We start from the raw sequence: 11946 nt of genomic DNA, 5'->3' as shown, positions 1-11946 counted from the left end.
ATCCCAGCAGCTCCATTTCCCATCCAGCTCCCTGTTTATGGCCTGGGAAAGCAGTTGAAGATGGCCTAAAGCCTTGGGACCCTGCACCCACATGGGAGACCAGAGGAGGTTCCTGGTCCCGGCTTCCAGCCATTGAGCTCACCTCAGGAGTGAATCATCGGATGGAAGATCTTCCTCTCTGTCTTTCCTCCTCTCTGTATATCTGACTGTAATAAAAATAAATAAATCTTTAAAAGTAAGAAATCTGAGTATTCTTCCTGCATTTCCTGTTTTATTTTTATTTACTTGTTTATAGTTATCTGACTCTTGAATGAAAAGAGTTCATTCATCCACTCCATGTACAGAATGGCATCTGCTCTACATGCCAGGCACTCAGTGTTACTAAATGCACAAAAATGAAAACCTCAGGTATAGCCAGCTTTTATCTAGCCACCCTGTATCTGCATTTCAGAATGGTGGGCACTCACTAGTATTTCATACACATGCAAATGTTGGAAGACTAATTTAGTAAAATTCTCACCACCGAGACCAGAGCAGTAGCCAAGTGGCTCAGGTACTTGTCCTGTATGCACCAATATCCCATACGGGTGATGCTTCATGTCCTGGCTGCTCCACCTTTCACCTAGTTCCATGTTTGTGGCCTTGGAAAGCAATTGAAGATGCCCCAAAGCCTTGGGACCCCACATGTGTGTCGGGGACCCAAAACGGCTCCTGGCTCCAGATCACCTCAGCTCTGGCCAAATGATGACAGCAAATATCTAGGTGAATGGAGACTCTAAGGTCAACCATGTCAGCCAATGAACATTGAAAGAGTTCCCTCTTCCTTGAATTGGTGAGATGCACATCATTTCGGAACTATCAGAACCACCTGGACAGAAACCTGGTTTGGTATTGGGGGTCCAGTTCTCATCCTTAGGTACTGGGATGGTTGGATGGCTGGGTATAGCTTCTATGCACACCATTTACCCCTGATCCAAAACAGGAAGAAAAAAAATAGAAAACTTGGAAATAATCATACCAATTTCTCTTTAATGATCTAACACACACACACACAAACGCACAATCCATAGCTACCTAAAACAAGAAAAAATTATTAGATCGAACCTTCCCCCTGTCCCACCCATCACACGATTTTTGAGGTGGATGGAGACTAGGACTGCCTTCTCCCCAAAGATATCCACTCCTGGTGCATTCAACAGGGAGAAGCCTCTTGAGCACAGGCATGCCAAGGGTCAGCTCACTGGGTGGTTGCAGTGGCCGGAGACAGGGCTCCATGCATGGAATCTGACCAGGCCTGGGTCTTCCCAGCAGCCAATAGGCTGTTGCAAGGTCTCTGCACACAGACATTAAGGTCTCACTCTCCCAATCCCAACCTCCTTATGATGTTGGCAGTGGAGACAGAGAAGTTTTATTTGCAAAGTGCCCATGTGAGCAGGTGAAGCAGAAGGTAAAGGAAAGCACTTCCTGAGAAAAAACTCGGTCGTGCTGTGCCCTTTCAACACTGGAGACATCTAGTTAGTGAGTCTTGACTGTTGTACAAACCTTGGTCACTGAAACAGGATGTATAACTAAAAAAAAAAAAAAAAAGACCCACTCCTGTTTTCTTCCAATCCTCATGAATCTCATTCTTCCACCCTATTCCATACTCCTATGATGTAACCAGAATATGTTAGGATACTGCCAGAGACTGGGAATGTTTTAAAAGGGAAACTGCAAGATATTCAATCAATCTGTTGCAGGAGGCTCTCTGAGCAGTGTTCCTAGGGAGGACCTGAGCCAGGAGCTGATCAGAAACAACAGCAGAGAGTTCACAGCTAGGGGCTCACATGAGAATTCTGGGGGGAAGCAGGTAGGTGTGTACAAACTTCATTCTGACGTTGAAGTAAGGCATTGATTACATGCACATTTTGGAAAAAAAAAAAAGTTGCCACTCTTGCATTCAGTGCTCATCACTGTTGGTCTTGTTAGGGCCTTGACTCGAAACATTAAGTAGAAGTGGTCCAGGTTGTCACACATGAGATACATGTCAATAAGCTTAACATAAACTATCCATTTACCTCAACACCAATCATGGTATTCACTCTTAATTTTTTTTTCTTTATTGGAAAGGCAGAATTACAGTGAGAAAGACAGAAGTCAAAGTTATCTTCCTCCACTGGTTCATATTTCCAATGGCTGAGCTGCAGTAGCTGAGCTTCTGTGAAACCAAAAGTCAAGAGCAAAATCATGGTGGATTGACTAGGATCTGAGACAACTTACCTACTATGGAACAGTGCTGGTCCTGGTGTTCACTCTTACAGTTGAAAGACTTTATGCACAGACTGGTATCTAGTAGCTCATACAATGGCAAGACATTTACTGTGGGAAACCATGGTGCATGAGATTAATGTGACGCTGAGCAGTAGTGGTGGCATCTGACACATAAACTGCACCAGAAAGAGGAACTCCAGGAGTCTGATGTCAGACAATTATTTTGTCTCTGAGATATGCCTCCTAGAGTCTTGGGTGTCTTTTGACCAGCAGTCCCCGAGACTCCTGAAGGCAATGGCAATGGTGTTGTGTGGCTGCAGAACCACCAAAGACAAACTGGTGAGGGATGTCCATTTAATGGGAAGATCATATAAGCATTTATACAATGGAGGGGGAAGGCAGAAGGGCAAACTCAATAGTACTCATACTACTCCAACACTTCACTGTTATTTTAACTGGCCAGTAGGCAAGCCTATCACTCTGGACACTAAGCAAGTCACCAGTTACATTTTGTAATCAGGGTTGGTAGCTTAGTGTTTTAGGCCATGTGCTGGTAGACCAAGCTATGCTAGCACCTGGGCTGAAAGCTATGCCTTTGGGTATGATCATTACATGTGACTGGTAAACAAGACGAGGGTTGCACTTACCTTGTTAGAGTTGTTTATCAGAAAAATTCTAGCACAGCTTCTCAGGGACAGAGAGATTGGGATATAGCCTACTACTCTGGATGTATGCCCGGTGAACAGGCCAAGATGGAGTCTCTCTTAGCTGAGACCACTGCCAGGGCTTTGCCTTGGAAACAACATGTGCCATGTGCCTATGGCGTCCTGCATGGGATAAGCAGGCAGAGATCCAGGGGTGATCACACACAGTGATTCTTCAGGGAGAGACAGTGGCCAAAGAGGATCCACATTTGGCCAGATATCACAACAGAATCTTCCCTCTGGACAAGATTCATCCTTCAAATCTACATCTTTATCATTACAATTGCCACATGCATCAGTTGGTATCTGTGATTTCAACATAATTCTGTAACATGGAGTGGAATTTTGTGATTCTAACATAGCTCTATTAAATAAATATGTAAATGACAAAGATGGATTATTTTCTATTAAATATGTAACACTTCACCAATCTGCATGTCATCCTTGCACAGGGGCCATGCTAATCATCTCTGTATCATTCCAATTTTCATGCACATGCTGTTGAAGTGAGCACAAAAAGACAGTTTTTCAAACAAGTGTTACCAACTGAACATTTATTATTAACATTAAATGTAAAGCAGAATTCATCCACATTCCCCACCGCACAACAAAGGGACATCACATATAAATTGCGTCTTAATTGTTATAGCAACAACTTTCTTCTGAAATGACACTCCTCATGTTTACTGTTTAACACTTGCTGAGACTTTCAAAATATGTTTCCACATCCATGGCCATTTTACAATGTTTTATATTTGTACTCTTACTAATGGTCATTTCATTCACTTTGTAAGCTCTGACAGAGTATAACAGGTTTATGTTAGCTAGTCTGTTTAGATGCTTTCGTAGATCTGCTGTGTGTGAATCTGCTAACAATTCACTTCAGAAAAATGATTTTTCAGTCAATGCAGTGATATGTTACTAATTTCTGTGGATATGCTAATTATTGAAGCATGGATGCTTTCCACTGCACTCAAAATGTGTGTATAAATTTTAACACATGTGTAATACATTCATGCTTTTCCCATGTGAATTCTGATGTTGAACAAAATACGACAGGTTTCCACACTCACTACATTCATACGGATTTCCCCAGTGTGGACTCTCTGTTGTGCAATGAGGTATAACTTACAAGAAAAGCTTTTCCACGATCACTAGTTTCATTTGTTTTTTTCCCCTGTGTGCATTCTCTGATGCATGATTAGGTGTGACTTCTGAGTAGAAGTTTTTCCACACTCACTGCATTCAAAAGCTTTCTCCACTGTGTGGATCCTCTGATGTCTAATGAGGTTTGACTTACGAGAAAAGCCTTTTCCACACTCCCTACATTCATAAGGTTTCTACCCTGTATGGATCCTCTGATGTCTAATGAGGTTTGACTTACGAGAAAAGCCTTTTCCACACTCACTGCATTCAAAAGGTTTTTCTCCTGTGTGCATTTTCTGATGTGCTATGATGTTTGACTTATGAGAAAAGCCTTTTCCACACTCACTGCATTCATAAGGTTTCTCCCCTGTATGGATCCTCTGATGTGCAATGAGATTTGACTTACAAGAAAAGCCTTTTCCACACTCACTGCATTCAAAAGGTTTCTCCGCTGTGTGGATTCTCTGATGTCTAATGAGGTTTGATTTACGAGAAAAGCCTTTTCCACACTCACTGCATTCAAAAGGTTTCTCCGCTGTGTGGATCCTCTGATGTCTAATGAGGTTTGACTTACAAGAAAAGCCTTTTCCACACTCACTGCATTCAAAATATTTCTCCCCTGCATGGATCCTCTGATGGGCAATGAAGTGTGGCTTACAAGAAAAGCCTTTTCCACACGCCCTACGTTCATAATGCTTTTTCCTTGTGTGCATACTCTGATGAATCATTAGGTTTGATTTATAAAAAAATGCTTTTCCACACTCACTACATTGATAACGTTTTTTCCTCATGCTGGTTCTCTGAAGCTCACACGGAAAAATTATCTTCTCCCCGCTGAAACCTTTCTCTTTCCCCTTGTGTTCACTGGAATGCTGACATATGTGGATCTTGTCAAGCTGACTGAGATTTTCCCCACTCTCGACGTTGTTCTCAGGGACATTAGAGGATTGAATTTTCTCAAATGTCATTTCAACAGGTTTCCTGCGGGAAAAGGGAAATTTGAAATAATAAACTATGGTGTCATTTCCTCTCTCCTTTCAAGACAACAGATCTCTGAGCCCCTCCTGGGAGTTGCTTTCCCCCACCCCTCTTCCAAGTTCAGCTGGTCATTTAACAAGTAAAAGTTTTTTCTACAACTGGTTTCCATTTTCTGTTTCAATACTAAGCTCAGTTAAGGACCACTGAGCTTTCCTGGTAACATTTTGTATAGTGCACAATATGGAACTTGAAAAAGAGTGTTGGCTCTTATACAAGAGCTATGTGGCTGGACTTAGCAAAGAGAAGACTCCACAAGGTTTGTACTGAACCTGTGGAAATGACCCTTGGCACCCGATCCCTCTGCAGAAGCATGAACATGTCCACCCACCACCTAACACCAAGCCACTGCCTAACTCTGATTAAACCTCCAGATGGATTATACTTTTAGGGGGTGATGGGCAGAGATATTAAGTACAACCATCTAAGACTCAAGAGATTCTAAGCACCAACTACCTATTTTCACTTTTCCTATCACGTCAATTTTCATTTTGGAAGCAAACAGGAAAACTCATGTTGAAGTAATGACAGTCAATGCAAAAGGCCAATTTTCTGCATGACTTGAAATTCCTTAAGTAGATCCTGAATCCCAACGACCTGGCATTGCTTGTGTCCGTGCAGTAGGTGTGGATGGCACGAAGGTGTGAAGAGAACAGCTCCCCTGCTTGGCAGGGCCCGGGGGAGTTTCCAGCTGTTTGGCAGGGCCTGGTGGATTTCTCTCTGACCACCTTGACACTGCTTCACCCCTGTTTGCATGGAAATTCAAGCACCCCACTAAGAATTCTGTATTTTTTTGAGGCATTGTTGTTTGCCCCTGTGAGACAGTTTTTGCAGGTTGTTGCACCGATGTGAGCTTAAGAGTTAATGTCACTGATAATGTCTTGGTGAGTGGGCCTTTGACAATTAACATGCAGGAGCACAACTAAGCCCATGTCACTTTGGGCCAACTTATTGTGTGCTAACTATTGCCTCAGAGCCTGGCCCAGTCATACAGCACACCCTCTGGGAAGGGGCTTGATATATATGTCTTAAATACTAATGCAAGTGATGGGAGTGAGAGCTGAAACTGCTATGGCAATAAATATAGCCATTGTTATCTCAAAGGCTAGCCTGCCTTTTCAATTTTTTTGGAGCCTGGAAAATGTAATTATTTTAGCTGCTTTTATGATTTTTAGCTAGAGGAATTAAGGATGCTTTTATTAAAGAAAAATGTTTTGGGCCCGGCACGGTGGCGCAAGTGGTTAAAGGTCCTCGCCTTGCACGCCCGGGATCCCATATGGGCGCCGGTTCTAATCCCGGCAGCCCCGCTTCCCTTCCAGCTCCCTGCCTGTGGCCTGGGAAAGCAGTCGAGGACGGCCCAAAGCTTTGGGAACCTGCACCCGCGTGGGAGACCCGGAAGAGGCTCCTGGCTTTGGATCGGCATAGTATCGGCCCATTGCGCTCACTTGGGGAGTGAATCATCGGACGGAAGATCTTCCCCTCTGTCTCTCCTCTCTGTATATCCGCCTTTCGAATGAAAAAATAATAAAAATAAAAAATCTTTTAAAAAATGTTTTTGATTATTGCTTTATTGTTTATGGGGTTGTAGGAGTCTATAACTATAGGGGGATTTAACATTTGAAGTTTCTGTTTTAGATTTTAGGTTTTTTCTCTTGTAACCTATTTTCCCATTAAGTGATGGGAAAAACGGTAGAAGCAGAAATGTTGTGGGAAAGTACTACTAATTAGCAGGTAATCGCATGTGCCTTGGCCTTGGAGTCCTGATTGTTCCTCCATGACTGCTGTTGAAGAATAAACAATAGCTTGCTTGGAAGAATATGAACACAATATTTTGCAAAATTATCTTTAGGAGCACCTGCTTAGCCTTGAAGTGCAGATGGAGTGACCAAATATCTGTACATGCCCCCTTAACATTGAAAAGAAAAAAAAATAGAATAGTTGCTTGTGTAGAAGCTTGAGAAGGGTATTGAGTTAATAAGGACAGCTTTTTCTTGAGCATTGATAAGACACACCAAGTGTCTGTGTCTGTGTCTTTCTTTAAAGCCGACTCCACGCACCCTTCCCGAGCTCTGAACCCGGCTGGTGCTGGACTCCAGCATGGCATGGGACCAAAGTTCTGGGCTACTTTTCCATGCTTCAGGTTGGTTTATCCTCATTGCAGCAGTAATGAGAGTCCTGGCACCACCAAATATTCACTTTGGATTTAATTTTTCAATTTAGGATTTATTTATATTTACTGGAAATTCAGATATACAGAGAGGGGATGAGAGACACAAAGGAATATTTTCTATGTGATGATTCACTTTCCAAAAATCCACAACTGCCAGAGCTGAACTGAGTCAAAGCCAGGAGCCAGGAGCCAGGAGCTTCTTTGTTTCCCATGCATGTGTAGGGTCAGAAAGATGTGAGTTGTCCTCAACAGCTCTTCCACGCCACAAGCAGAGAGCTATATCTTAAGTGGGGCTGCCAGCGCACAAACCAGTGTCCATATATGATCCTAGTGCATGCAAGGCAAGGGCCATCAACTAGGCTACCATGCCATGCCTTCTGGTTTAATCTCTAGAAATGACTTATCTGGGCCTTTGGATGACCCCCTCTACACTTCATACATGAGTTGAGAAAGGGAAAGTTTCATCAACTTTGTCACTCATGTGGCTTCCTACCTCTGAGTGCTATACAGCCAAAGAAGCAGGCGCTCTGTAGTAGTAATAGAAGCTATTTCCTTGCTGGTTGAGAGACAACCAATGGGAAGTGTCTTACCCACAGGCTCCTGTCCAGACAAGGAATGCTCAGGGGACATTTAAAAATCTGAGACCCTTCTGAAAAATTTTGCTGTCTCCATTCAAAACACACACCATCTCCTGGCTCTCTCCCAAGAAATGCTATTTGATTCCCTTTGCTTTCTACACACACTTGGTCATTTTGCAAATAAAACTTCTGTCTACAAATAAAAAAGGAAAAAAAGTAGAAAGCATCAAATCTTATTTCTCAAGTCTCATTTTTGTACAATTTCCCTTTCATATTGTGTTTCAATTATGCCCAGAGCTAATACTAAGCATCTTTGTGGAAATGCAGCTCTTTTTGGTTACCATAGAATTTTTGTGATTAAAAATTACCTGAAGATTATTTCTTGACCTTTCTGATTAGCTCCAAGTAGCTCATTCTTTCCGTGGAGATCTGAAATGAGGAAAAAGGTAAACATACCTATGAATCACACCTAAATGTTTCTTTTCAAATGCCCAAGTGAAGGCAATGCCATTTGTTGCCATTCTAGGTCCAGCACATTTTTGTATTAGTAAAATGTGAATATTTATGCGCATTAATAGTTATTACATCTTATCCTATTAATGCCTTAACATAATGCCCATTTTTTTAAATAAAAAATTTTAATTACATGAGATTGCTATTTAAGTTAAATTACATGTAACAGAAAACGGTCTAAAAATTCAAAATAAGGTCGGGGGTATCTTACATCCCATCTCAACACTAGTTTGTCTTTTCCTGGCTACTCTGCTACAGATGCAACTTCCTGAAAATGTATCTTGGGAGGTGGCAGATGTGACTCAAGCATTTGGGATCATGAAAAAACCCATATATGGTCCCAGATTGATAGTGACAGGCTGGCAAATTGTTAGAATAAACTTACACATGGAGACTATAGAATGCCTGTGTCTCACCAGCTGTCCTTGTGGAAGAAAGTTAAATTAAAAATCAAATATCATTCCAGTCAACATTTACTGAGCTGTGTATTAAGTTCCCTGCTCATTATGTGCTGACCTACCTGGAAGTCTCTGCTTGACAGATTTCTCCACTGTCCATGGTGCTGATTCTTGCTCCAACTTGAAGATCACATCAGGCTTTGTCATGGAGTACCCTGTTAATGGAGAATGATGTAGATTTTCTGAAATCACCACTAGTCCTACCAACTACTAAACTTTGTAAACTTCTTTCATTAGCAAACTATGCAGAAGTACTCTGCTTAGGCATGGCAGAACTTCACTCACCCAAGGACAGCAGATTGTTATAGGTCTCAAGTATCACCTCCCTGTACAGGGTCCGCTGTGTATTGTCCATTGTCTGCCATTCTTCCTGGGTAAAGTCCACAGCCACATCTTCAAAGGACACCCACACCTGTCACAACACATGTCTCCTCAGTTCTAGATCACTAAATAGAAACACTGACAGTGCATTCTCTGTATATTTAATTTGCAACTTCTATGTCTGCAATTTAATTTACAATGTATACAGCATTAAGAGTAACAGTTAAATGAAAAATATCTTGTGCTGTATTACTTTGCAATTCCAATATTACAACAGAATATTCCTTATTCTCTTGAAGGTTGTGTTCTCTAAAGAGATTCTCATTCTAATGAACTGCTAAAGGCATTGCTAGAGGATCTCTTCAAGTGGAAGACATCACTCACAGTTTGTCCCTGTTATTGCCACTCTGCTTTTCAACTACATAAACATAAATAATCATGTTCACATTGAGCCAAAATATTAACTCAGCACCTATAACACTAAGCTGCTTTTATTTCTTCTGTGTGTTCAATTTGCATCTTCTAGGAATACAGCTTAATTTGCAATCTATATGGCAGCACGGGGTAAAAACCAAATAAAAATTTGGGCCTGTATTGTGTTTGCAATTCTGAAGCTACCATTCCAGCTACTATTCTGTATCAGACTGTTTTCTATGATAACCATAAAATGAGTTAAAATTGTGCAATCCTTAGATACACAGCTAAATTTCATGCTAGATTAGATAATTAAGATAAATGCTTAATTATCTAAGCATTACACAAGAGAATGAGAAAAGTTGTGAACAGCTTATTAATGATTTCCTCATACATACTGAGAAACTTAAAATATTATAAAACAATAAGATTCAATTTTCTTATTTCAAAGTGAAGTAATGAAATACTGAAATTATTAAACTGTACTTGCATGAGGAAACATTTCCTATCGCTTATACTAGAATCAAATATATATATGACAATATATATCAATAATACACATCATATATGTACATACTCAAAAGTTTAAAAAATCTGGAATACATATAGATGTAAATCCAGTGTATATATATAAACCTATATATATGTGTATATATTCTTTTTTTCACTTTCGAGTGTACACATATTAAAATTCTTTCTACCTTGTTTTTGCATTACTTTTTCTGGAATCACATAATTAAATTGAATTTTTAATTGCTGCATAGTAAACTGCAGCTTAGGAGAGACACAAATGATTGTCTCATGTCTCATTCAGAACGATCTTCTTCTGACAATTAGTTGGTGTCAGCCAGTCACAGCCTGCCAGCTGAAGGGAAAACGCACATATAAGACACATGCCATGCTGTAACAAACCTAGTCCTTCTGTTTTTTATTTTTAATGTTTTGGAAGTCCCTTAGCATTAACCACTTATTTGGGTTTTCTTTTGCCCCAATTATTTATTTACTAATTTTAACATAAAAACAGAGCTAATGTAACTGATATGCATAATTTTCACAGTATGATACTTTCTTAGAATCTTCCCTTTTTGCCCATTACCCTTAAGCATTTGAAATAACATGTATGAAATTCATATTGTACTCAAAATGTTAATTTTTCAGTAAATCATTAAAAGGAAAGTCAAATGATTAAATAGGTAAGCGCTATAAATACACTGAAATGTGAGCCTGGCAGTGTGGCCTAGTGGTTAAAGTCCTCGCCTTGAACGCACAGGGATGCCATATGAGCGCTGGTTCTAATCCTGGTGGCCTCTCTTCCCATTCAGCTCCCTGCTTGTGGCCTGGGAAAGCAGTCGAGGACCCTGCACCAGTGTGGGAGACCCGGAAGTAGTTCCTGGCTCCTGGCTTCAGATTGGGGTGCGAATTATTGGAGGGAAGATCTTCCTATCTGTCTCTCCTCCTCTCTGCATATCTGACTTTCCAATAAATAAAATAAATCTTTAAAAAAATACATATTGAAATGAAGAGATACGTTTCAATGATACAATCTACACAGATCATTGAAACTACAGTAGAATATGATCATTCGATATGTGACAATAATATAAAGCAAAAGTGACAAATCATGTTTGCAGCAATACTGATATATACAATTTCCCCCCCTTTTTATTGTTGCTTCTGATGTTTTTCTGCTACTCCACATTTCAGAATATCATATTTGTACATCTTTATTTAGGATATTTCACTCAGCATCTTTCATTCTACCTAACCTCATTTTGACATAATACACAGAATTTTGTTTCCACAGCTGAAAAACAGCCTGTTGTATACATATAGTATATTTTCCTTATTCAATTATCCAATGATGGACACCTCAATTCATTCCATATCTTGTGTATTATGAATAGCGCTGCTATAAAAATGATGGTATCTCTTTTACACAATGTGTTCATAACTTTCAGAAAATACAACTAGTAGAGAGATTGCACACATTTTACATTTACTATTTTTACATTTCATTTAAACTTTTTAATTTTATTTAATCTTTTTTTAAAGATTTATTTTATTATTGCAAAGTCAGATATACAGAGACAAAGAGTGACAGAGGATGGTGTTCCATCGGATGATTCACTGCCCAAGTGGTTTCAGCAGCTGGTGCTGTGCCAACCCAGCGACAGGAGTCAGGAGGTCTTAAGGGTCACCCATGCACGTGCAGAGTCCCAAGGTTGTGCTCCATCCTCCACTGCTTTCCCAGGCCACAGCAGATAGCTGGATGGGAAGCACGGATGCTGGGATTAGAACCAGCACCCATATGGGATCTCAGCATGTTCAAGGGGAGGAACTTAGCTGCTAGGCCACTG

At 40.5% G+C, this 11946-nt stretch overlaps 1 protein-coding gene and 1 non-coding gene across 2 annotated transcripts; both read right to left on the bottom strand.

Annotated features, from left to right (window-relative positions):
- Positions 1 to 3361: 3361 nt before the first annotated feature.
- LOC121148466 lies at positions 3362 to 3468 on the bottom strand. The gene has a single exon (XR_005882558.1). It is a non-coding gene; the product is annotated as a U6 spliceosomal RNA (small nuclear RNA).
- Positions 3469 to 3965: 497 nt separating this feature from the next.
- On the bottom strand, positions 3966 to 8312 carry LOC121148462 (zinc finger protein 239-like; the record flags this gene model as incomplete). The annotated part of the gene is given in 3 exon segments (XM_040968511.1): positions 3966 to 4044; positions 4128 to 5081; positions 8252 to 8312. Coding segments are annotated over 3 exon segments (1094 nt in total), but the record flags the coding sequence as incomplete, so codon positions are not given.
- Positions 8313 to 11946: the final 3634 nt, after the last annotated feature.

This window comes from Ochotona curzoniae, unplaced genomic scaffold (genome assembly GCF_017591425.1).
Source record: "Ochotona curzoniae isolate NIBS_2020 unplaced genomic scaffold, NIBS_Ocur_1.0 contig_1500, whole genome shotgun sequence".
In the NCBI taxonomy this organism is placed as follows: domain Eukaryota; kingdom Metazoa; phylum Chordata; class Mammalia; order Lagomorpha; family Ochotonidae; genus Ochotona; species Ochotona curzoniae.
This window is presented reverse-complemented; position numbering and strand designations above follow the sequence as displayed.